Source organism: Epinephelus moara, chromosome 23 (assembly GCF_006386435.1).
Source record: "Epinephelus moara isolate mb chromosome 23, YSFRI_EMoa_1.0, whole genome shotgun sequence".
Lineage (NCBI taxonomy): Eukaryota > Metazoa > Chordata > Actinopteri > Perciformes > Serranidae > Epinephelus > Epinephelus moara.
The window spans coordinates 27,998,939-28,026,151 of record NC_065528.1 but is presented as its reverse complement, the minus strand read 5'-3'; the positions used below and the strand labels follow the sequence as shown (position 1 = coordinate 28,026,151).

At 41.9% G+C, this 27,213-nt stretch overlaps 1 protein-coding gene across 1 annotated transcript; it reads left to right on the top strand.

Annotated features, from left to right (window-relative positions):
• pah (phenylalanine hydroxylase) lies at window positions 1–25,746 on the top strand. The gene is made up of 13 exons (XM_050036861.1): window positions 1–160; window positions 3,688–3,807; window positions 11,574–11,757; window positions 15,721–15,823; window positions 16,308–16,361; window positions 18,879–19,075; window positions 19,292–19,427; window positions 19,517–19,586; window positions 19,740–19,796; window positions 20,325–20,420; window positions 20,911–21,044; window positions 23,438–23,553; window positions 25,157–25,746. The coding sequence occupies exons 1-13, from the start codon at window positions 89–91 to the stop codon at window positions 25,198–25,200; spliced, it is 1,383 nt and encodes a 460-aa protein (XP_049892818.1). The 5' UTR covers window positions 1–88; the 3' UTR covers window positions 25,201–25,746.
• Window positions 25,747–27,213: the final 1,467 nt, after the last annotated feature.

Below are 27,213 nucleotides of genomic sequence, written 5' to 3'. Positions count from 1 at the left end.
AAGGTTTTATAGATAGGAGCTGCACACACACGGTCTATCACAGTTCAGCATCAGCACACACAGGTTGTTCACCTGCAGAGCAAAGAGGATGGACGCAGCGTACAAGAGAGTGAATGGAAACTACGGGCCAGAGGCAGCGACAGAGGAGCAGGAGTCTGGGGTAAATCTCATTTATGACATGTTATAATATAACTTCATCAGTCCTTTGCGTTTGGCTGTGGCACCACTTTTTTTATTCACAGAAATGCATCTACTTATTTGTGTTCTTCTGTCATGTTGTGGTCATTTTAGGCAGAAAACAGCTTCAAGTTATTGTATGTCTGCTTTTAATGCAACAACAGTGACAGAGCCAGTCAGAGCTGGAATATTCCAGGTAGAGCAGACAAAGCAGGGAAAGTTGCCTCAGTGAAGAGCAGACAAAAAACAGCTGATGTTACTGAGAATGGACAATATGTGCTGTCATAATAAACCTGGGGAATATGACAAGGCATGCACAAATCACAAATCATATGTAGGCCTATGTATAGAGTTTTATTCGATCAACTCAAAAGTCAGCTGCAACTATTTAGATAATCAACAGTCATTTTCCAAACATGACCAAACGCCTGCTTCTTAAATATGAGGATTTCCTGCTTCTTTTTTGGTCTTATGTCAAAGACTGATTAAACATCTTTTTATTTTTGGTTACTGATTTGACAAACAAGCTGTCTGAAGACATGACGATGGGTGTTTGGGAACTTATGGTGGGTCCTTTCCATTATTTTATGGTCAAAATGATTAAGTTATCCATAGATCAATCAATAGTGAAAATAATCATTAATTACAGCAGTTTTAAAACTGAAAAAAAAACCCTTATGCTCTATTCTTGCAGTCAAGACTGTCTTTAATTTAACGGTCCGTAAACTCTCTCAAGACGTCAGAAGTCAGGCAGGTAATTTGGGGACACTTTTTGGTAGATTACCAAAAAAAAAAAACCCTAAAACTCTGAAGCCTTTGTTAATAGTCTCACTGTTAATAGTATCTATGTTGCCAAGAAACTTTGGACCCTCAAACACACCGAGAACCCCCACCTCACTCCACTGACACGTTCAGGTAAAATGACACAGCTGGTAAAGTGAAATGGGACAGTCCTGTTTTTTAATGGTTAATTCCATTCGTCAGTTCAATCAGTAATTCGTGAAATCATTAACGTAACCTGTGGCTCGTCATTAAAAAAAGATTGTCCAACTTTTCTGCCATATTGTCGACAACGAACATTGTGTGTGTAACAAGATGGCTCAGTCTTATTTAAAGAGTCCTAAAACCCAGAAATGAGTTAGCATTTTAGCACTTCTGTTTGCCTCGTCTTGAAGTCAATGGGTTTTCTTTAAATTGGTTTTTGGTTAGATACTTGAAATAAGGTCTGTGGTTTAAACAAGCTAAGGAGACTTTCATGTTTTGCTCTTCAATATAAAATATATCAGTAAATACCCACTTGTGAATATTGAAGCTTCTATGTGTCTTAAATAGGTGGTTGCTAACAAGTGGCTAAATGAGACTACAGAACGTCATCACACCAAGATGCGCCAAACACGACTGTACGGTCTTGTTATGCTGGTGATGCTACATCATGCGACCATAGTGTAGTTCATTTATAGCCTAACGTTAGCTTTTTACTTCTGGCGATTGCATTTAGGCTCCAGCAATCGTAAAAGTGGTGTTCATTTGTGAAGATTATCTTGCCGAACAAAACATGTAAAGCCTGATTTATGGTCCTGCGGCGTACCTGCGGCGTACCTACGTCGTACCTACGTCGTTGCTGTGACGCCGTCGTGAACCCTTCGAACTTCTCCGTCACTCCATTTCGTCACGGTGCAATTCACCGCCAGAGCGGTAGGAGGCTGCGTTCCTTTCCTGAGTGGTTATCGTCGTCTCTAGTTGATTCTTTGTTTAGCTTCTGGCTTTTCCGGTCACAGAGAAATGAACGCGGAGCACGGACAGACGGCTCCGTCCGTATCCGTATTGAACGTTGAGCATAAATGGGCCTTAATACTGCAACATCTACATCGCAACAGAAGATGTTTAAAGATGGTGGGGATGGCGCAGTCTGGAAATACGGAACCGGAAATGCGTTGCTACCAAGCAAACCAATCACAGGCGCAGTCTGGAAATACGGAACCGGAAATGCGTTGCTACCAAGCAAACCAATCACAGCCCTCTCGGACCATAAATCAGGCTTAAGTACTGTAAATGTTTTTTGCGACAGAGCTTTTTTAAGCAATAATCCAATGGAAAAAGCGTACACACTTTTTGACGAGGAAACAGGTGCGAGGCTAACTTTTGTGTAGGCCTGCAAAAAAAATGTCAGTTGCTCAGTTGCATCATCCTTAATATTTCTGAAGTGACAAAAATATGATACGACAGGGTGGCAAACAATAGCATTTTCACTTCAGGAAAACGTATCACTCAAAACCCTTTCTCATAAAAAGTCAAGTGTATTGTGAAAATGCTAGAATGCTAAGAGCGCCATCGTCCATAGGGGGCGCCACAAATAGAGAATAAAACAAAATGTTTAGCTTTTATTTTCTTTTACTAATACTATTAGTACTATTACTGTGAAGTATTACATAAGGCAACAACATAACTACATAGCAAAGGCCTTTTTTTCTGGGTTCCTGTCACACCCTGGCCCCCCCTCCCCAGCTCGTTACACTTTACCTGGCCGCTGGGGGAGATGGGCAAGCTATCCCACGTCATGTGAACCCCGATACACTTGCCCAGGGCACCAAATGTGCCACTGGGGAAAATACTGTATTGTAAGTCAATAAAATGCGACATTTACGACTACAACCATTATTAATTTCGCTGCAGTATTTTTTTCGTACCAAAACAGAGATAATCAATCATTGTAGTCATCTCAGACCAATTAAAATGATTGTTTCACATGAAGAATATTTGTAGCAACAATGAAATAACATGTTTAGTGATTGGCTGCGAATATTTAAAGAGCCCAAGATGTGAAACCTTGTTTATCCCGAATGACCTGACTTCACCCGAAGAAGTGTTTTCAATAAATGACCATCTGGACTGAGCAGGAATCTCTACAGCTGTAAGATATTCTGAACCGCTGCGATGCGCCTGAAACCCTCTCTCGTCTATGGTCAATGCCAGCACTCCTACTGCAGAGGTCTGGGCTAAAAGGTTAAAGGTGTCAAGGTTTTAAGCCGTAAGATCAGAGGCCTCAAATACAGAATGTCACGACCTCCAACTAGATTTCATGCACTTCCTTCTACATGAGGCCGTGCTTAAACACAGATGTGCAGAATGAGGTCTGATCCCAGATACAACAATTAGAATATCTCTTAAAATCTGAGAGTTACACTTCTTCTTGAAGTGGGACTGTGGTGTTTTGAGAGCTTTGTTAGAGTTAGTAGACTATCATGCCCATTCAGCGGCCAGATTTAGCTTAAGAAACATGTGTTTTGTATCACAAAGGTCATAAAAAGATCAAGATAAACTATAAAAATGACTGCATGTAGTATCTCTCTGTTGTTTCATTAACTCTTGCAGTAAACGTTGTATTAACTGCCCCTCTGAGAGTCTGCCTGTGTGACAAAATGCCCAAAGCACATAAAACAAAACAAAGATAAACAAAAATTTATTCCAAATTTAAGCCTTATGTTGTTTCCTGAAATGCGTCTTTTTCAGAGAAAGCGAAGGGGCTCCATGTACCTGGAGGAGGAGACCGACAAGTCCGAGGTGATCTCCTGCATCTTCTCCCTGAAAGAGGAGGTTGGAGCTTTAGCCAAGGGCCTGCGGCTCTTTGAGGTAAATCTCTCAGCTGACAGCTCACACACACACACACACACACGCCATCACCTCGTCACTGTTGACCAGGAGGCCTTGTGTTTCCACTGACCCTGCTTGGTCATCCTCAGGGTTGACTTACAATAAAACGGACACATGTACGGTTTCAGCCATCATTAGAAGATCAATCCTGTCGCTCAGGATCTCACTCCTGCAGTTTAACACCAACCAGAGCGTGCAGGAATGTTAATTTACTACTGGGGCGGTTATGCCTACAATGGCGAAAAACTAACCACTGCATGATGTGGTTAAAAACACATTTTTGTTTTGTTTTCTTCAAGTGAATGCAGTGCATCCTCAACAGATAATTTATTTTGTTCTAAAAGACATAACAACACTGTCTCCTAAAAAATCTGTTTGTATATTACTACATGGTTTTCATAATTGAGTCATGGTGACAACTTGGAGCACCAAGTCTCGGAGTTCCAGAATCCTGGGTTTGCGTCCAGAGTCCTGTCTGCGGTTCACAGGACACACCAAGAACTCCTGTTTTGGTGGAAAACAAATTAAATACATTGTCAATGAACAACATTTTTGCATTTTTGCAACTTTCCAGGTCGGTGAATTTGCAATATTTTCTCATTATCTCAACAGAAAACATAATTCGCTTCCTTAGAAAAGTACATTTGCTGTTTTAAATTAGTTACCAGGAAATAGGGCTGAGAGTAATTAAGTCAGATGTTTCAATGAACTGTTTGACATGGGAAATAAACTTCTTCACTTTCTTGCTGAGAGTTAGTTGAGAAGATCGATGCAACTCACATGTCTACAGTCTGTGTTTGAAGGATATATCCAGGATGTCAAACTGACTCAGCAGCAACAACAGGTTAAAAAGACAAAGATAGTTAGAAGCTAAAGCCGAACTATAGGCTACAGATCACAGTGTAAAAGTGAACCACCACATCACTGCTGATCGCCACACAAGACAATGAATATAAAGGGAAACTTTGCTGATGTTGAACCAGCTGTGTGTGCAGATGAACGGTGTTTGGCTTCGTCCCCGTGCTGCTGCCAGCACCTGGACCTCTGCTGTCGGACAGGCAGGGATCTCAATGTGATGACACACAGCTGGTTGAATATCAGCAAAGTTTCCCTGCTTCCCTTCACTGGTTCCTGTACAGCAGGGTCGGCCTTTGTTTCACTGTTATAATCATTACAAAGCAAAAGCAGCATGTGTATACATTCAGTAGGCTATATCTTCAGTAGCTAGCTAGCTAACCCTACACTTTTCAGGGTTTGATTTTGGTTTTGGAACAGGGAAGAAACGTATATCTTTTTCCAACCTCTCCAGGTAACGAGTATCATTAATACACAACGTGCCCCAGGCACAACATTTAGCTCCAAATCCACAAATCTGAAATGACTGCATTAGAGTCAATGGAGCACAGCTGTGTTGTTGTCAGACCCTGGTCTGAGCTGACCCGATGCTACAATATGATTGGCCAGTGTAGTGAAGGGTCAGTTGCCCTGTACATAATTCCCGGTAAAATGGTGAATCGTGTTTGTTCCTACAGAGTAAACAAATGAGAGTTACTGTGGGTTTGCTCTAGAGGCGCTGGTAGGCAGATGTTGTTGCCTTTGGACAAAGCCAAGCTACCTTCCTCTTCCTCAGTCCAATTTGACCTGGTTTTCCTATGATTTCCGGACACTGTTACATCTTCTCCACCAAAATGGAACCGCTTCCATTCTGGTTTCTGCACTTAATTTTGAACCATTCAGTTGGTTCTCAGCTGCAACCAAAGAATAGCAGGTTTTCCTTGACGTGAATTGTGAACTGTGAGGACATCAGTGAGCACGTCTGATTCTTGACTTGATGAGAGATGTGTAGTTGTTTTGGTGTCGTTTTCACGTTCGTGGCCTTTTGTGACCTTTTAAAGAACAAAGCTAAACAAACTGAGGTTATCTCAAATGTTTGTGTGTCAGTTGTGCAAACATGCCAGGTAGCTCTTCGATCCACTCACCCGCCTCCTCCAGGGCTTCTTTAATAATGAAATAGTCAAACATTAAAACATTCACAACTGAAAACCTGATCGCTCATGTATAGTTTACATTATTTTGTCCAATTTTGAAGTATATGTACTTAACTAGATTGTTTTATTTACTCCTTTATACTTCTGTTCCACCACATTTGTAAAAGTTAAAAATATGTTTACTTATTATATTGGTTACTTTTCAACATACAAAATATATCAGCCTATGAAGTGATACCCTGGTAGAGATTTAACAAGCCAATAGTTTATGAAGCAGTCCACCATAACCAACTGCAATATTAAAGGGACTCTCCAGCAATTTAATACACACTTTTATAAAGTTAGGGTACTTGCAAGAGTCAGATTTAAAAACAAATCTTGACTTTTAGTTCCTAACAGTCTGTGTCCACATAGCGTTTTTCTTCATCAGAAAAGCAGTAGCTCCATGTGCAGAGGCGGTGTCCCTGCCAGAGCAGCCACAGGCCCAATTCCAGCCCATAGCCCTTTGCTACATGTCATCCCCTCTCTCTTTCCCCTTCAGACTCCAACTGTCCTGTCATTAAAGGCAAAAAGGCCAAAAAATAATCTTTAAAAAATATAAGCAGAGGCAGGCTGGGGAGTATGTGAGTATGTTCTATGACAATAATATCTGGACATTAATGTTAGCTAGGTAGCTAACCTAAAGCTACATTAGCAGGGCCGTCGCAACCGGACAGGCAAACTAGGCAATTGCCTAGGGCCCCGAGCTGGAAGGGGGCCCCCAGAGACGGCTGACATTGGTCCATATCAATGACAATATGATGGAACCCCTATAGACAATGCAACAACGACAACACGTTGGAATCCCCCCTAATGGGGCCCCCTACTAGCTGCTGCTTGCGAGTGGCTAAGTACGGTGACCAGACATCCCGCACTGTGTGGGACTGCACAGCATTACTGTCTCTTTTCACGTGTCACGCAAATTGAGACCATGTCCCGCATGATTGGTTGCCACCCGCACTAGCATTGTTGGAGTACTGTAGTACTACGGTGCCTCAGGTACCACTACTGTGGGATAAGTTCAAAGTCCAACGTCGTTGCGCATGGACACTCACCCTCTTGCGCAAGTAAAACAAATCATTCAGCACGCTATGCAAGTACAGATTTCAACCAGCAGCAGAAACAAAAGGCGAATCCTGCCAGTTGTGGGTTGAAAGGGGTTCACAGACGCCGTATTCCTGTCAAATACGCCGCAAGATAAGGCTTACCGGCGACGGGGAAGTCCGGCTCCAGTGTCCAATAATTTCCTCTTTGTTGATTTCATGACTGCCCAGAAATGCCTGAACAGCCGAGCAGTGGCGGCACACAGGTATGTGATGTGTCAGAGGAGAAACGAGCCGTTCACATTTCTCTCTTTGTGGCAGGTAACGGTCCACAAACCTCACCGCACTTTAGGGACTGTTCTTTACTTGTCAGGGGAGGAGGGTGGCTGGTTGATTTTTATTTTATTTATTTATTTTATTTTGATCCCCCCTATGTTAATCACTTATTGATGCTGTTTTTGAAGTATGAATAAGTCAATAAGTAATTTATTCCATTGAAATATCATTGATGTATTATAGAAAAGTGATTTATCTTTTTATAAATGACAAAAGGCACATCTGCCTCATTTTTGCTGTGGTATCGTGATACTACTCAGAACCATGATACTTTCACTGGTATCGTACTTTCACTGGTATCTGGGGGGGGGGGCCTCCAAGGTGCCTCTTGCCTAGGGCCCCCAGAGTGTCTTGAAACAGCCCTGAATATAAGCTTACAACATGAATTCAAATAAACACAAGAAGTTTGTGCTCTAGAGAAAGGATCAGCACTCAGTGAATAACCTCCTAAAGGCCCATTTATGCTCAGCGTTAAATATGGATCCGGATACGGACGGAGCCTTCTGTCCGTGCTCCGCGTCATTTCGTCCGTATTTTTGTACGTTTCCATAAAGCTTACGGATATGGGCCAAACGGAGCAGTACCACCGGGAACCGTGGGGGCAGTGTTGCTGTCACTACCCGATATGTAGCTCTAGTGAGACACGAAGAAGAAATAACAACTCAATTTCTTTCATCGGCAGTACTAGAGAAAAGAATTCTCCGTCCTCCAGTCGCGATGTATTTAACGGCCTCTCCGACCACCGTCTCCTACAACGCTGCCTGTTTTTGTCTTTTATGCAAGAGGTACATTATCAGTATCTCCTTGTTTGTTTTTGAGTTTGTTGTTGTCATAAACTTTTGACGCTGGGCTGCCTCCTGGTGGATATATTGGTTAACATCCATGCCAACGTAAAGGGCGCATGGAAGTATGTGGGCAGTGACGGTAACATCGTTTGAAACGGATGTATACATTTTCATACGTAAAGGGAGCATAAATGGGCCTTAAGCCCTATGATAAGCTATTATGGCAAGGCTTAACTATACAGACCAGTGAGCAGTGATAACTAGCATGTCTTTGGGGTCATCAGGTGGGAACCTCCTTTCACCAGTGTTTCGTCTAGTTGGTCCCACGACACCCCCAGGAGGCTTGACAGTGATATCTGGCGTCCCAGAGACACTCCCCTAATGCCAGGTCTCACTGCTCCCCGCACCAACCCAACAACCTCCTTTACCTTACTTACACATGGCTTTCTCAGTCCAAACAGCACTGCCACCTTCAACAAACCCAGGCTCCGTTTATGCGAGCTCCAGGTAGTGACCGTACCAAGCATAACACTCACCAGCAACATCATTGTGACAGTACCCTAGCTAAAGGGGCAGCAGTGACGTCACCAGTGCCTTTCTGAAAACTTCAGAGATTTTCAACTCGAGGTGCTTAAAGTGGCCGCGTAAAAAAGGTGAAGCACATGGCGTGTCTTTCATCAGAGCCTTGCTTCGTAAAGTTAGCTACGGAGGATTTGTTGGTAATTTGTTTGAATTGTTGAGTCTCTGTTCTGAACCTGCTCTATATGACCTATATGTCCTGAGATAAAGTTTGCTATGATTTGGCGCTATAAAAATAAAAATGGACTTGATTTGTGATAAAAATGAAATTCATGTGTGAAATAGGTGGAGTGTTCCTTTAGAACACCATTTGCATGTTCATACATCAGTAATAATAATCCTGTATATAACACAAAAAATAACACACTGATAGGGGTCATTTTAGTAGTAATACATTTTACTTTGTGATTATACTTTTGTACTTTACTTAAGAGATAATACGGTGGCATCAACCTTCTCATATACGTCACAGTAAGAAAGCAAATAAGTGCATTTTCCCTTTGAAACATTTAAGGGTGGAATGGGAACTATTTTTTTTAAACTGGTCCAGTATTGAGCGAGAGGGCTGCAGGAGACAGCAGTGAACCAGGCTGCAATGTAACCACTTGGAGCATGTTTACACTCTTAATTTGCATCTCCTAAGTGTTTGGTTTTGCCACTGACAGGCTCAGATTGTTATGTGATGTGTCTGACAACATTATGGAAATGATCCCTACAGAGATAGAGCTTATTGTAAAGGATAAGATCCTTTTTGTTTAACCAGAAACTGCCTCAAAATCGCGATTGCAGAACCCACCAGACTCCATTTAAATGTATAATAACAATCTGAGCCTGTCAGTGCGAACATGCCATGAGTGGTTACATTGCACTGATTTGTCTTTGCCAGCTGCGGCTCTCTTGGTCAGTACTGGACCAAGTCAAAACCAGTCGTTCCCATCAATCACGCAGACACAGAAACCTATGAAGATAGCGTCCAGGTTGGAAAAACACCGAAGTTACCCTTTGATGGTCTGATCAGAACAGATGTACACGCTGATGATGAAACTCGGTCAGGTCTTTCACAATTGTAAAGTTACTGATTAACATTAAACAAAACACATGAAGAGTAAATTTCTTTGCAGATGTGTACGTGACTGTACAGGGGCTCGAAGTAAACACTGATTGGCAGCCCTTCATTGTTTAATCTTCAACACGGACGTCATATCAAGGTCCGAGTTTGCTCCTCTCGCAGGCAAAACACAGCGTTCATCTCCCAAACATTTTGCAGCAAAGCAGTTATAACATGTGCAACATCACAAGATGAAAGATGTTTTCTATTAAAGGAAAATATTTTTTTTGGATTGACATGTGAGTTTGCAGGGGGAAGAGAAGTGGGTTGACTCTGTTCAATATTAAGTATGTGCCAAATGCTGCTTTCCAAATGCAGCAGTAAACATCAGGATCCTCTTTGAACCTATGAACTCCCACTTTCCTGATCCTCCCCCTGCTCCACCCCCTTATCTCCTCCTCTCTCCAGCTTTTCTGAAAACCAGGCCAAATTACCCCCAAACCATCGACACACCCCCTTCTCTGTTACAGCAACATAACACATAATGACTCCCCTAAAAACACCTTTGAACGCACCACACTGCACCTCTTCCTCATGTCTTTGTTTTCTGTGACAAGTTGAAATCGACTGCTCTGCCAAGCAATGTGCTAACGTTTACCCGTGCAGCCGTGGCATCTTATCACGGGTTCATTTTCATCTCGTGAATGCCTAATCTCTATATTTCAGTCAGAAAGTTGCACACTAAAACCGCCACACTGTTTAGCCGTGAGGGGACTCAAGCGCATGTGACACGACAATGTGGTTTTTCATGTGACGAGCCAGAGCCAGAGCCATGCGCCGGCCTTGACCTCGTGCCTTAGTCAGGATGATAGGAGGGTAAATGTCACCTGCATAACATCGGCGTGCCGGCTCAGAGGGGTACAGAAATCGGACTAAATGACCTCTGCATGCTGCCGGGTTTAGGATTTAGGGTTAAGCTGGACCAGGCACACATGTTGAAGTATTTCCCTTTGTGCACTGTCTGTATAATATATTCAGTCAATTACAGCCATTAAGCTGAATAATTGAGAATTTGATTTGTTTTTCCTCCCTCGACATGCTGAGAAAGCTTCAGTAAATCTGATGACAGTGAAAAGAGAACAGCACATCACAAAAAGCGAGTCATGTTTTCTTTCATATGCCAACCTGGACTCAGGCTCTGTCACTTCTGGGGGATGCAGGACCACATGGTACTTAAAAGAAAAGCTGTTAAACGCAGAATAGGATCCAGATGGGAGAAAACGGGAGGCCCTGCTTGCTGCACACACCCTCCTCTTCACTTGGCCTATAGTAGGCAGAGAACAACGCACTCCCTCTTCCTCCCTCCCCAATGTTACGTAAACAAAAACACATTTTTGATGGTAATTACAACTTGAAGTCACGCTATCCAGCACGAGCCGGGGGCCTATTTTGCATTTTGGATATTAAGATGAATTCACATTCAGAAGATTCTGGAAACATCCCAAGAGTTTTGTGTTCATGCTGCAGAATGAGAAAAGTCTAAATGCCGGCAGGGCAAAATGATTTATTGGCTGATGTTGCAGTTAACCACTCCAATATGTCCTGAATGCCTTTACTATGCATGTCCAGTCTGTCTGTCTGTCTCAGTGTCAGTTTGCAAAGGGAGAGTTCAAGGCAGCTCTGACCCGCGGTCATGGTGGACTCCACAAAGTCTGATAGATAGCCATCAATTAAGTAACAACACAACGCGCTCTGGTGGTGGGACAAAGGCAGTGCTGCAGCAAAAGCAATCAGTTGTATCTCTTATATGCATGTAATTTCTCCACTTTGTTTCTACGATGCAACTTTTGCCTTTGACCAACAACATCTTTAAAACCCAAACAAATCAGGTCTCACCATCACCTCTTGTCTTCTCTGTCAACCACAGGACAAGGGCATCAACCTGAGGCACATCGAGTCCCGTCCCTCGCGGACGAACAAAGACGAGTTTGAGTTCTTCATCAGCGTGGACCCCACCTGCTCCCAGGCCTTGGATGAGGTTATTGACGGCCTGCGCACACAGATCAGTGGCCACGTGCATGAGCTGTCACGCAACAAAGAGAAGGACACAGGTTAGAGAGTTTGTGTAATTACAGTGAGAGGATAAGCATGAAATATAAATAACAAGCTCCACATGCTGTGAGAGGAGAGTTTACAAATGGTTGTCTGAGGACCAGAGTTCCCTCTTTATCCACTGATTCATCACATTGACTAAATTATAATATCTTGTCAGTCACCAACTACTTTGCGAGGAGTGTTTACATTTTTGTGTCACATGTTAATAGATCCAAAGACTTGACTACAGGTTTAGTGAATTTTGATTCCCCTAATGTCACAAATTAGTATTTTTATACTCTTTAAGACTATGAATCTACAGCCATGCTAGTAGCTCTGTGAGGTTGTACTGAGGCACAGTGATGCTTTGCGCTAAATGCTAAAGTCGGCATGCTAACATGCTCACAGTGACAATGCAACTTTTTAGTATGTTCTCCATTTTACAATTTCTTTGTAGCATACTAACATCTGCTTATCACTTAACACTAAAACATCTGAGGGTGATGGGAATGTCATCAGTTTTGCACCTTTTTGGTTTCTTACCAAAGTATTAGAAATTGCAAATCTGACCTGATGATGACGCTAGATGAAAAGTCTGAGGATCCTTATGAAGTTATTATGATTCTTCCTTAGGGGAACATGGCTGTCTGTAACAAACGTCATGGCGAATCGTCCAATATTTGTCAAGATATTTCAGTGAAAAAAAGCACAAATCTCACCCTCTTTGTGCTGCGAGAGGAAAAGTCAGGGCATCACCAAAGTCAGCAGGGTTTATCCTCTGGGGATCATGAATGTCATTATCAAGTTTTGTGCTAATCCATCCAGTAGATTCAGAGATATTTTGCTACACACAGTGGGTGAAACTCTTGACCTCCTGGTGGGGTGAGAGGAAAAGTTGGAGAATCAACAAAGTAAATATGGCTCATCCTCTAGGGATCATGAATGTCTAACAGACTTTGTGCTAAACCATTAAGTAGATTACGAGATATTTTGCCACACAGGTGAAACTTTTGACCTGCAGGTGGTGACTAGAGGAATTGTCTTAGGGTCACCAAAGTCATCATCACAGTCATTATGGTTTGTCCTCTGAGGATCATAAATATCAGATTTTGCGTAAATCCATCTAGAAGACGTAAAGATATTTTGATACATACATCAAAACTTTTGACCTGCTGGTAGTGCTAGGTAGGAAGAGCTAGAAAAAAGTCAGGGGATAACCAAAGTTAATGGGATGCAGCCCCTGGGGAACATGAACATCTGAACCAAATACCATGGCAATCTAATAGTTGCTGAGGCATTTCACCAAAAAACAAAAATGTCCACCTCATGGTGGCATTAGAAGAAAAGTCAGGGGATAAATCAGCCAATGGGGTTTATCCTCTGGAGATCATGAATGATTTTGTGTTAATCTATCTTGTATATATAGATATGTCTTGCTACATAAAGTGGGTGAAAATTCTGACCTGCTAGTAGTGCTAGAGGAAGAGTCAGGGATCACCAGTTAATAGGGTTCATCCTCTGGGGATCATGAATGTCTTTAACAGCTTTTGGATTTCTCCTTCAGGTAGATTTAAAGATATTTTTCCATGTAAGTGAAACTTTTGTCCTGCTTGTGGTGCCAGAGGAGAAGTTGGTTAGGGTTCATCCTCTGAGAAACATTGATATCTGAACCTGATTTTATGGCAGTCCATCCTGTAGTTGTTGAGGCTTTTCACTAAAGAACATTGTGACACTAGAAGAAAAGTCAGTGTATTACTAAAGTCATGAAGGTCCATCTGTTGGTGACCATAAATATCTGTACAAAATTTAGTGGTAATCACTCCAACAGCTGTTAAGATCAGTCTGGATGATGGACCCACCAACCAGCACTGCCACCCTTGGAGCCGCACAGCTAGTGTGGCTAAAAATCTCATTCAGTGGAGATCAATAAAGCTGAAACAGTCCATTTATCAACTGAGCACTGTGTTAGCTGTTGGGTGGTTGGGTGGTGCTTTATACCCCCATCCAGACTGGGTAATGGACAGCCAGCGTCGCCGATGAGACTGATGGCCCACTGCTCACATCGAGACCCCTTTATTAGTTGTTTCCAGAATGACATTAGTTTAGCTACTGAGGACCAACAGGCTCGGCAGGAACAGAGGAGCTCTGTGTCCTGGTCCCAGACTAACACAGGGAAGGAGACCATGCCAAGGTCATGGCAGGCAGAGAAAGACAGGGCCACCATGGATCCTGCTTTGACCTCGGTGTAGACACTGTGGTCTGGTGGTCAGGGTCAAGTGGACGAGGGGATATTTATGGCCTGTTTTGGAGACTGTCTGTTTATGGAGGAGCCTGGCAGGGACATATTGTCTTCCTGGGGCCTCAGGCTGGACCACACTGCACAAATGCAGATTAATGATTGGGCACGAGTGTTTTTCAGTGTCATAAATCCATAAGAACAAGCAGATGACCCTTGATTACTGTTCTGCTGAGTGTCAAAATGGCACGGCACTGGCAAAATATCATCTCCATTATCAACAGCAATACCAATCTGCACTTTACTGATTATTACTGGTCAAGAATCGCACAATGTTCGGGCTGCAACAAACAATTATTTTCACTGCTGATTAATCGAATAGTCTGTAAAGTTAGTGAAAAATGTCCATCATCAGAGTCCGAAAACCCCCGAAAGATGAAAATTTTTATTTTGTGCACAGTTTAATTTCCTTGTGGGACTTGTTCCAAAAAAACAAAAAAACAATTAACTCGTGTGCACAAGACATTAACTTGCTCCCACAAGATAACAACTCCGACCTACAAGAAAATAACTTGTGCGCACAAGATAATTACTTGTTCCCAAAAAATAATTAACTTTCTAGTTCCCATAAGCCAACTAACTTGTTTCCACAACATAATAACTTGTTTCCAAAAGATAATTTCTTTGTTCCCACAAGATAATTAACTACACACAATAACTAGTTCCCACGAGTGAATTAACTTGTTCCCACAAGACAATAGCTTGTGCACACAAGATGAAAGGTAACTTGAGCATACAAGATATAACTTGTTCCCAAAAAATAATCAACTTGTACACACAAGATAATAAATTGTTCCCAAAAGACGAAAGTTAACTTGAGCACACAAGACAATAACTTGTTCCCAAAAGATAATTAACTTGTGCACACAGTAACAAGTTCCTACAAGTGAATTAACTTGTTCCCACAAGATAATAGCGTGTGTACATAAGATGAAAGTTAACATGAGCGCACAAGATAATAACTAGTTCCCAAAAGATGAACGTTACCTTAAGCGCACAAGATAATATCCCAAAAGTTACTTAACTTGTGTGCACAATAAATAGTTCCCACAAGATAATTCCGTTGTTCCCACAAGATAATTAACTTGTGTGCACAAGATAATAACTTGTTCCCAGAAAATAATTAACCTGTGTGCACAATAACTAGTTCCCACAAGCAAATTTACTTGTTCCCACAAGACACAAGCTTGTGTGCACAAGAACAAAGTTAAATTGAGTGCACAAGATAATAACTTGTTCCCAAAAGCTAATTTACCTCTGCGCACAATAACGAGTTCCCACAAAATAATTAAATTGTGTGCATAAGAAAACTTGTTCCCAAAAGATAAATAACTTGAGATATTAACTTGTTCCCACAAGATAATTTATTTCGTTCCCACAAAATAATTACTTGGATGCATATGATGAAAGTTATTATCTTTTGCGCACAAGATTTCCAAAAATATATATTACCTTTCGGGACTTTAGGGGCTCCGTAAAAACCCCAAAACTCAGTTTGCAACCACATAAAACCACAGAGCACAAACGTACACCATGTAAAAATATCCTGAATTTATTTATTTCCTGAGCTCTGTTTGTGGAATGAATAATTTGGACTTTAATTTGGATTTAAATCATTTTAATGATGCCGAAGTGTTGACTCAAAACAAACTGTCCATGTTTAATAACTGTTTCCACTCTGCAGTGCCATGGTTCCCTAATGATATTCAAGACCTGGACCGCTTCGCCAACCAGATCCTCAGTTACGGCTCCGAGCTGGATGCTGATCACCCAGTAAGGACTGACACATCCGTCACTGTCTGTGTGCCACATCCTGCCTCTGCATGTGTGTGTGTGGGTGTGTTTGTGTGTGAATACGTGTCCACTCACGCCCACGTGTGTTATGAAAGACGGGGCTGTGGAGATGACAGGCTGCACTCTGCTGTCTATTCTAATGGAAACTATCTAGACACACAAATTGATGTCATTGCTTTAATTGAGCCCCTATAATTATAGATAATTGCTCCCTTTTGCCACCGCCATTAAAGCAGAATGTATTCATCATAAGCTGAAAAACACTCTACAAAGGCTTCATTTGAATATGTATCTGCGAGCTCTTATTAGAGACGGAGTGCATAATGCTGTCAAAGGCCACAGGGTTTAGCCTCAGCAGAGGATTTCCACTCTTTGATTTAGCTGTGAGTGGCCGGGCTGCGATCATGAGATCTAACATGGCTTTCCTTTGTGTGTGTGTGTGTGTGTGTGTGTGTGTGTGTGTTCAGGGCTTCACACAGTGTACAGAGCCCGCAGGAAGGAGTTTGCTGACATCGCCTACAACTACAGACAGTAACTACTCCCAGAAATCTTACTGTTTCAACCCCATCTCGTATTTTGTGTTTTTAAAGCCTGAAAAGAAGCTATGTTGAAATATTTGTGTTTTCAAGTGGTTATTTTGGGTGATTTTTTTCTCTACTTTGCTTTGAAAATTATCATAAACAAATAGGGACGAATTGCAGGCAGCCAGTGGTGGATTTAAAGGGCCTTAGTGTTACACAGCTATGTAAATGCTCGGTGGGTATTTGGCACTCTTTGTTGTGCCTCTGAATAATACCTCTTAATTATACACACAAAGACCATGATACTCACAAATAATGAAGTGATGCTTTGCTCATGCAGCCTATCGTTGTTGGGAAATTTGGAGGAAACCTTAAAATGAACAACTCAACAATTTAAACACATTCGTTTGATGATATCCGCAGAATGTTTGGATAATGATTCTGTTTGTGGCATTATTAAGATGTGCAGTGTGGAGGAAGCAGGACTTACTGACTGCAGCAACGTAAAAATTGACTAAAATTGGTTTCCTTTGCAAATTCTTAGGAAGGTCCCTAAAATTGTTATTAAAGATAGGGAAAATGGAGGCACTTCCCATTAAATAATCCTAATTAAAAATGTAAAAATGTGTCTATAAGCGAGCACACAATTCAACAAAAACAGAAAATAAAGTAAAAATGAATAAAAAGTGAATATTTAAGAGGGTTTAAATGAGATCTGTCAGTTCACCAAGTAGCTTTTTCAAGGAATTATATCTTGGTGTTTCTTAAGGTATACTGTGCAGTGACGGTGGGTTGCTGTTTGTATACAGTATTGCCAGCAGAAGTAAAAGTGAAAGCCAACCCCAGATTCATTTTGAAACGAACTCTGTCCGCTTGGTGTGTTACCTCGCTAGATTTGTGGGGGGGTTTTCGGAACTGTGTCTACGATTTTCAAGCATCCTTTTTAGATGCCTGCTGTTTAAGATCTGGCACCTGGTTGCAACCTTTTTATAGAAGTCCCTACCTCACCTGAGCGCTGTGCCAGGAATAATAATAATAATAATAATAAGCTTTATTTGTATAGCACTAAACTAACTACAATAAAATGACAATAATATAAAAACATTATAAGAACATAAGAAACAATAAAACATTAGAAAATAGAAAACATTAGACATTATTAGAGTACATTATTAGATGACAACAGCAATTAAGTAAAAGCACATTTAAAAAAAGTGTGTTTGTAAGAGAGATTTAAAAGAGGACAGAGATGTGGCTCGCCTGATCTCCTCCGACAGGTCGTTCCAGAGCGACGGGACCCTGATAGCGAAGGCCCGGTCGCCCCTTGGTTTTCAATCTAGATCTTGGAATCTCTAATAGGGACCCACCGGAGGATCTCAGGCTACGCCTTGGCTCATATGGGACTAAGCAGTCTTTGATGTACTCAGGGGCCAGTCCCATCCGGGCCTTAAAAGTGATCGTTAAAATCTTAAAATCAATTCTAAAACGCACAGGTTTTTACTCTTTTGTTTGACTTTGTGAGGAGTGAGGAGTTACAGTAATCTAAACGGGATGTGATGAATGCATGAATGACAATTTCCAGGTTCTTGGGAGACAGAAAGGACCGGATTTTGAAGATTCTGCGTAGTTGGATGAAACATGAACATGAAACATGCTGATTAAAGTTGAGATTACTATGAAAAATGACACCAAGATTTCTGCAGCTGGGGGTGATGCTGGTGGAGAATAAGCCAAGTTGTGGTGAGATGTGATTGTGTGTGGTGCCTGGGCCTATGATAATGACTTCGGATTTGTCTGGGTTCAATTGAAGGAAATTATTAGACAGCCAGATTTGTACTTCATTTAGGCATACCTGGAGAGTGTTTACTGGTTGATGGTAGGGTTGAAAGAGAAATAAAGCTGTGTCATCTGCGTAAAAGTGGAAACTAATATTGTGTCTGCGGATTATGTGTCCTAGTGGTAACATGTAGAGTGAGAAGAGCAAAGGGCCAAGGACTGGAATGTCTCAAACACAGCAAAATAAGGAGAAAATGACAAAACACAGGAAAAGGGCAGAGTCTCTGCAGATAAATACACAGTCACAAACATCTAGCAGGTCATAAATGATGATTGAGAGGGAATGTTTTTTGAGAAATCTTATAATAAATGAGGCGGTGCAACTGAATAACTGCAGTTCTTTTTAGGAAACCCCTCAGGAAACTATAGGTAGATTAACCAACCACATAGGAAGGTAAAATTGGCTGAGTCATTACAAATATTACAAGTTATGAACACCAGTGTGTATATATGTATATAGACACAAGCCGAGTGTCATTTAGTTCCATTATATTGGAGAGAAGGCAGACATCTCTACAGCTGATATCTGCAACACTCTGCAACTCACACCAAAACAATCTAGACTGATAAACAGCACTACAGGCAAGAGGAAAGATATGTATTTTTGGTTTTGCAGTGCTTTCTACTAACTCACTAAACTCATTAAGAAACAGCCCAGAACACAAACAGTAACCTCATGTCTTTGTCCCAGTGGCCAAATCATCCCTCGAGTGGAGTACACAGAGGAAGAAAAGACCACATGGGGGACGGTGTTTAAGGAGCTGAAGACTCTGTACCCGACTCACGCCTGCCGCGAACACAACCGTGTCTTCCCCCTGCTGGAGAAATACTGCGGCTACAGGCAGGACAACATCCCGCAGCTGGAGGACGTCTCCCGCTTCCTGCAGTGTAAGTCCCGTCTTGTATTTGACCCTAAAGGTCCCACTGATGACATCTCCATCTATTATCATTCATGTCATTTTGGAAACCCCGGGGTGGTGACTGTGGGAGGCAGGGCCTGTTCAAACGCCCTACTTCCTATTCCTCTCTCCCTGCCCTCACTGACTCCTCATTCAGCACACCCAAACCCCTCACCTCTTTCATCTCTCCGCCTCTCTCCTGCAGCGTGCACAGGCTTCCGGCTTCGCCCTGTGGCCGGCCTGCTCTCGTCTCGGGACTTCCTGGCTGGACTCGCCTTCCGTGTCTTTCATTCCACGCAGTACATTCGTCACGGCTCCAAACCCACATACACACCTGAGCCGTGAGTGTGGACAAACTGTTCATAAAAAGAAGGACAGAAATACAGATTTGTGTGATTTTTAAAGAGTCATTTTGATTTTTTTAATACAGGGACATCTGCCACGAGCTGCTGGGACACGTTCCTCTGTTTGCTGACTCCAGTTTCGCCCAATTCTCACAGGTACCCCTACCAGTGACGAAAAGATAAACAATAAATACAAAACTAAATAAAGCAGAAAGCCGAAAGACTTACACCTTATATATCTTTATAACTTTGATCTATTTATATTTAAAATCTAAATATATTTGATTATCTTTGTCTTTGCACTGGTAGGAAATCGGTCTCGCCTCCCTCGGTGCCCCTGATGAGTTCATTGAGAAACTTGCTACTGTGAGTATTACACACAGGGTGGCTGGGGCTCAGAGGTAGAGTGGGTCGTCCACTAATCATAAGATCAGCGGCTCCTTCAGTCCGCATGTCGAAGTATCCTTGCCTCGTGCTGGAGCCTATCCCAGCTGACAGTGGGCGAGAGGTGGGGTACACCCTGGACAGGTCACCAGACTATCACAGGGCTGACACATAGAGACAGACAACCATTCACACTCACATTCACACCTATGGACAATTTAGAGTCACCAATTAACCTGCATGTCTTTGGACTGTGGGAGGAAGCTGGAGCACCTGGAGGAAACCCACGCTGACACGGGGAGAACATGCAAACTCCACACAGACGGCATACATTTTTTGCGGTAATGCATGGCCAGATAGCACCAGATGCAAGTGGGATAACATATCAAATCTTTTCAAGGGTCTCTGGGTTTGTGGATTTCTGTAGCTCAACCGTCCTTGTTTTTATGAATTCCTGCCTCAGTTTGGTGTATAGATCATACTTTCATAAAACCGTGTGTGTGTTCTCAGGTGTACTGGTTCACTGTGGAGTTTGGCCTGTGTAAGCAGGGCTCAGAGATCAAAGCCTACGGAGCTGGCTTGCTTTCATCGTTCGGAGAGCTGCAGGTAAGAAAGGAGGGGGGTGACATATGTGTTTGAGTCAGAGTCTGTGCATCACTTTGAGCAAACACGGACCTCCGCAGCAGCGAGATGGATAGCTCAACCCCCCCATGTGTTGTTATGACACATTCACCTTATTGCACAACAGCAGCAGAGCAGGCAGTGGGTTAGTGGTCCACTCAGATCGGGGTTTTATGTGTCACTGGGGGAGTCGGCCTGCCTGCCCAGTGGGGTGTGGGTAAAGTAGTTCAGTGGGTAAGTGGGGGCAGAGATGGATGAACAGCTCGCTATCGAGGTCACCAGTTACATCAGCCACTGTCAGCAGAGGATGTGCACTCTGCCAAGTCACATCAACGGGACAGCAGAGTCCTGAATCATGCTGCACTTCCTGTTTACTGACAGCACTGATGGGAACAGAGACGCTCATTGAGAAACTGAAATCCATATAGTAAAAAGCCGGATTAAATATATCCTTTTTTACACTGTGTTCTTTCAGTACTGTCTGACAGACAAGCCCCAAATCCTGCCCTTCGACCCCTCCAAGACCTCCCTCCAGAAATACCCAATCACAGAGTACCAGCCTGTTTACTTTGTGGCTGAGAGCTTTGAGGACGCCAAAGAGAAAGTCAGGTAAGGACGTGCTGTTTTTTTTTTTTTTTATATATATATGTATATAATATGGTTTAAAGCTTTCCTGCATTTATACAAGTTTAAAGGGTTACTCCAGTATTTTCAACCTGGACCCTAATCCCAATTTTTTTTTATGTGTAAGTGACAAATAGAGACAACAATTTTTCAAACATTGGTCCGGTATTGAGCGAGACCGCTACAGCCGGCAGCCAAAAAAACAAGCTGCAATGTAACCAGTTGGGGCATTTGTGCAGCGTCAGTTTACATCCATTAAAAGTACTTGTTTTGCCACTGACAGGCTCAGATTGTTATTATAAGTGTCTCACAATGTAAGGAAATGATCCCTACAGAGATCGACCTTACTGTTAAAGAGTAAGATCCTTTGTGTTTAACCAGAAACAGCCCCTAAATCGGCATCACCAAACCCACCAGACTCCATTTAAATAAACATTAATTTTATCATCATATAACACACCTTATTCAAAGTCAACTGAAACAAATTAAAACTCACAAAAACCATCTTGGTTAGACTTTCCACTGTTCCAACAATCACCGACTCTGGTTTGGTTTAAATAAGCCCTTAAATCACCCAGTAATATGTGAAAACATGTTGCATCTATACACACTAAAATGACTGTTTATTTAAATGGAGTCTGGTGGGTTTGGTGATGGCAATTCTGGTTAAACAAAAAGGGTCTTACTCTATCCACCTGAGACCCTGGGTCCTCACATGAGGACATTACAGGACCTTTTGGATTTCCTGCACCTTACACATCACTCTGCTTGACTTGTTGACTTGTTGTCCTCATCAGTGGACACTTAAATGCTCAGTCTACAGCTTATCCTGACAGAAGTGTACAAGGTACAAAACCTGATCAAACTTAATGGTTGAAACTTGTTTATTTGTAGTTTGATATGGCAACAAATTTGACCAAGTTTAGCAACAGTCGTACTCGTACTCATTATCCTCCGCTTATCCGGGTCCGGGTCGCGGGGGCAGCAGCCTCAGCAAAGAAGCCCAGACAGTCCTCTCCCCAGCCACTTCCGTCAGCTCTTCCGCGAGAACCCAGAGGCATTCCCAGGCCACCCGGGTGATGTAATCCCTCCAGCGTGTCCTGGGGCGGCCTCGAGGTCTCCTCCCGGTTGGACATGCCCGAAACACCTCCCAAGGGAGGCGTCCGGAAGGCATCCTTACCAGATGCCCGAACCACCTCAACTGGCTCCTGTCTATGTGGAGGAGCAGCGGCTCTACTCCGAGTCCCTCCCGGATGTCCGAGCTCCTCACCCTATAACTAAGGCTGAGCCTAGCCACCCTGCGGAGGAAACTCATTTCGGCCGCTTGTACTCACAATCTCGTTCTTTCGGTCACTACCCAGAGCTCGTGAACATAGGTGAGGGTTGGAACGTAGATCGACCGGTAAATCGAGAGCTTCGCTTTTTGGCTAAGCTCCCTTTTCACCACAACGGACCGGTTAAGCGCCTACATCACTGCTGACGCCGCCCCAATCCGCCTGTCAATCTCCCGCTCCATCCTACCCTCACTCGTGAACAAGATCCCGAGATACTTAAATTCCTCCACCTGAGGAAGGACCTCCCCCCCGACCTGGAGTGGGCAATCCACCCTTTTCCGGCTGAGGACCATGGCCTCAGACTTGGAGGTGCTGATAGTTTAGCAACAGTAACAAGCTTAAATGCTGTTAATCAGGACTCGTTTGAGGACATTGGGACTATATTATCGTCTAGTTTGAGGACACTTGGACTTTAATATTGTATTATCCCAGCATTTCACACAGGCCAGTCAGGTGTGACAGACTATTCCTACAGACAAAATGGACATCGGTTTTGTACAGCAATGTTCAGGTATTGAAATAAACAGTTTTATAATGTATTACATGCCTGTGGCTTTTAAAAATAAACCCATGGTCCCCTTATGAGGACATCTTTTTTTTATCATAAACTACTTCCTGTTCAAAGACAATGCTTAGTTTTTTTATACCTAACAGGTCCCACATTCCCAAATAGCTCGAAGAAATTAAAAACGCATACCAAACAAAAGCTGAGGTCTCAGGAGGCTTTAACAAAAAGGTCTATCTCTGTAGGGATCCTTTCCATAAGTTGTCTGACACTTAAAAGAACAATCCGAACCCGTCAGTGGCAAAAACAAGCACTTTAAGTGGACATAAATCGTTTGTGCCCAAATGCCCCAGGTGGTTATATTGTAGTCTGTTTTACCGCTGCCAGCTGCAGACCTCTCCCTCAATACTGGACCAGTTTCCAAAATTGTTGTCTCCATTAGTCACTTAGACACAAAAACATGAGAAAATACCGAAGTTACCCTTTAAGTTTAGGTTACATACAAAGTTTTTCTGACATTAACGTCTGTCTGTTTACAGGAAATTTGCAGCCACCATCCCCAAACCGTTCTCAGTGCGCTACAACCCCTACACCCAGAGTATTGAAGTGCTGGACAACACCAAGCAGCTCAGCAACCTGGCTGACAGCATCAGCAGTACGTGTCACCCCCATGAGTTAATCCCTTCATTGTGGAGTGGATACTAAAATCTTTTTTTCCTTACCTAATTTGTTTTTATCAGTTATTTAAAGCAGGTTCCAATCTTTATTTGGTTTCATTACAATGAATTAATGTCCGTGTTCTTCTCACATGCTTATGGTGAACCAAGAATCCAAAACCAGAGAGAATTCTTACTGAATTGGAGCAAAGTTTAACATCAGCAAAATGCCAAAGTATTTGTTTATAAGCTCTCACACAACTCGTGCACTATAATCCAAGTCTCATTTATCCAGTCATATGCTCAGTACTTCCCAAACAGACAGACCTTTACGACAGGGAACTGAACTGAAAGTGACACTTGCCTACATTATCCTCTCTTCAAAGCCAGACTCCACTGACAAAAATAGTCATTTTACCTCACTGAGCACAGGAGCTGCTGGTCTACCACTGCCTCGATCAGTTAGTTTGTTCGTGTTATTGTGTGACTTTGCTGAATCCAAATTAACCCTATAAAACACCAATGTCACACAATAACACAAACTAACTAACTGATCAAGGCAGAGGTAGACCAGCAGCTCCTGTGTTCAGTGAGGTAAAATGACTATTTTTGTCAATGGAGTCTGGTTTTGAAGAGAGCATAGATAAGTTTCACTTTTATTTCAGTTCCCCGTCAGAAAGGTCTGTCTGTTTGGAAAGTACTGAGCATACGACTGGATAAACGAGACTTGGATTGTTCTGCACGAGTTGTGTCAGAGTTTGTTACCAGATTTTTTGTAAGGATACACAATAATATCGGCACAGTATGGGTATCGGCAAATATCGCCTTTAAAATCAAAATTAGCCAACCTGCTTTTTCTTAATTTGCACAATGAATGAATATTACATGCAAAGCATTGTATTTCATGTCTCCATCTGCTGGTGGGCCATTACAATAGGAGTATTTGTTAATTCCACTTCGGAAGAACTTGATGATTTCTAAAATTAGGTGGGGAAAAAGCAGATATATTGATATCCATATCGGTTGTCGGCCAAATGAGTTATTCTACATTAGCATCACGGATATCGGCAAAAAAGCCAATATCGTCCATCCCTAATTTTTTGACATAGTTTTGCTGTTGTTAAACGTGGCCACCCGTGACGTCAATTAATCAAGAATTTTCTCAGTTTTTGGATTCTCCGTTCACTGTAGTATTCCTTTAAGAGGTAAAATCAGAAAAAAACAAAGATTATAGAAATATCAAACAAAAACTATACGTAGTCTGTGTATCATGACTGTTTTAATTCTGCTTTCTTGTCCCTTTAATCATCATGTAACCCTCAGATTTATCTTGAACCCCCTGTGAGCTACACAGTTATTATGATGCAATAAGAAAAAACAACATTACAGTAAGTTGTCATAAAGCTGTTGAAAGGTTGGGCCAGGTTTCATCAGCAGCACAGTGGGGTATGAGCCAACCAGGCGTGGATGACATAACAGGGCTATTTTTGTGTAAATGGGTCAGTTTATGAAACTTAATTGATACGTTTCTTTAACAGCCATTTCAGACAACTCTGTTTTATTTTATTCTACATTTTTATTTGTTTGTTTTTCTTATTTCAGGTGAACTGGCGAAACTGTGCGAAGCCCTGCGGAAACTGGATTAACTGCACATGTGATCTGAGCCGTAGCCTCCTGAGAATCTCTTCATTTATTCGATGAAACGGTTTGTTACGCTTTGTTATTAGGCTGCGTGTGGCTCTGCTTAGCATGCTTGCAAATTAGCTTTCTTTGTATTAAAACATATGCAAGTCCAATAATGGCAATATTACTGTAATCCATTTAGTGGTTTAGTCAAGTGAATAAAGTGTAGTCTGTTACTCATATAGGATAATAATGGATGTATTTACTGTCAATATTATTACAGTGTTAGTGTCAATAAGAGACGTGTTTTTCAAAATAAGAGGGTTTTGTCATTCAGCACCTTTCTTGTGACTTTAATGAATTCAGAACCCAAAATGTGAAAATCAAATTTTGTTTCTCATGTGATGTAAAAACAGCTGAAATAATCTGATTTTTTTTCTATGCATTTTAAACCTAAAGGCATTTTGAGAGATGATTTTTGTCCTCAGCTTTTATTTTGCTCTGCTTAATAAATGTTTTGTATAATGCATGATATGTTCGAATAAAAAACAACAAATATTTCTCTTCTCTATCTTTGTCATTTGTCAGTTATTTTTTCCTCTACTGGCGATTATGATGGGCCCCAGTGCACCCCAGTTACTAGTTATGAAGCACACACACACACACACACACACACACACACACACACACACACTCACACACACACACACACACACACACAGAGTTTTAGGCTTTTATACAGTATATTTAACTGACAGTGTGTCTCACTGCCGCTCTTATGTTATATCTGCTTGCAGATGTGCCCAGCTTGTCAGTCTTGAGATTTTGTACCAAAACTAGCTGCTGGAAATCGTATCAACTCGTCACATGATTCAATTTTTTTATAGTTAAATTATATCTTTATAGTTTATGTAGAATGAGCTTATTTTATTAAAGATTGATAATATTTTACAATTACTATTTTTGAGGGCATATATTGAAAATCACCCCTTTTTTTTTTTATGTAACTTGAGTTCGTCTTTGACCACAGGCGCATTTCCAGGCAGCAACTGGGCCCCTCCACTGCACTGCCTACACTGTCTATATTTACGCCCCTGATTTTGAGCATATTTGAATATTGCGGGGATGTGCTCCCCCAGAATAACTGCCTAATTCAACACATTCTCTCTCCGACCTCGTCACATATTGATATTTTGGTCATGGACTTTCCACGTCCACATACGATGTGCAAGGTACCCTGGGTGTGTTGGTTGTTGACGTTCTGGGACGCCGTGTCAAGTTCTGCCTGTTACATTCATTGTGTTCTTTCAAAATAAAGTTCTGTTTTCACAGAGAATGTAACATTTACATACAGTCTCTTTCAAAATAAATGCACTACGTCGGTACAACACCGCAAATTGACTTTTTTTTCCTCCAACAACTAACGCAGGTGGTTGGGTTTAGGAAAAAAGAACAGGGTTTGGCTTTATAATCTTACAGGACACAAACACCGCTTTCCCGGGTGAAAGTCTGTGTTTATTGGACCCATCCCACCTGCCCTACTTGGACTTTTGCCGTCTTAACTTACATTCTTGTCCCACCACGTTTCCCACGACGCCACCAAGCATATAATTAAACAGTCCTTCTTACTTATGTTATTTATCAATGATAAGTAACACTTCAGGTGAAAGGAAAAATATATATTTTTGATTTGGGGCTGAACTGTCCCTTTATGAATGCTGAATGAGGATATGCAAATTAAAGTCTTACCCATTTCTTTTATAGTTAAAATTAAAAATTAAAATTTAAACAATTTGACTGTATTTCCTGATCTTTGCTGATCATTTATGTGAAATGAGTTAAAGACCTGTCCCAAATATAGGCCTGTTGAATTCAGGTTTCAGATTAAAGCAAATAACAGCCCGGGCTATTAATTGAAGTTTTACAGTCGTATTTTTTTACCACACATTCTGTTGTATTATATTAAGTCATTCATTATGTGTTCATATAGCTTTCAGTTAGGCTGTTGTTGTTGCCAAATATATTAATAATGAATT

Bases quoted from the DNA above. Each gene is read 5' to 3' on its own strand.
- pah (XM_050036861.1), top strand. From the start codon at position 89: ATGGACGCAGCGTACAAGAGAGTGAATGGAAACTACGGGCCAGAGGCA. The intron at 19,587-19,739 runs GTACCCCTACCA...TTGCACTGGTAG, and splicing joins GTTTCGCCCAATTCTCACAG to GAAATCGGTCTCGCCTCCCT. The intron at 20,421-20,910 runs GTAAGAAAGGAG...GTGTTCTTTCAG, and splicing joins CATCGTTCGGAGAGCTGCAG to TACTGTCTGACAGACAAGCC.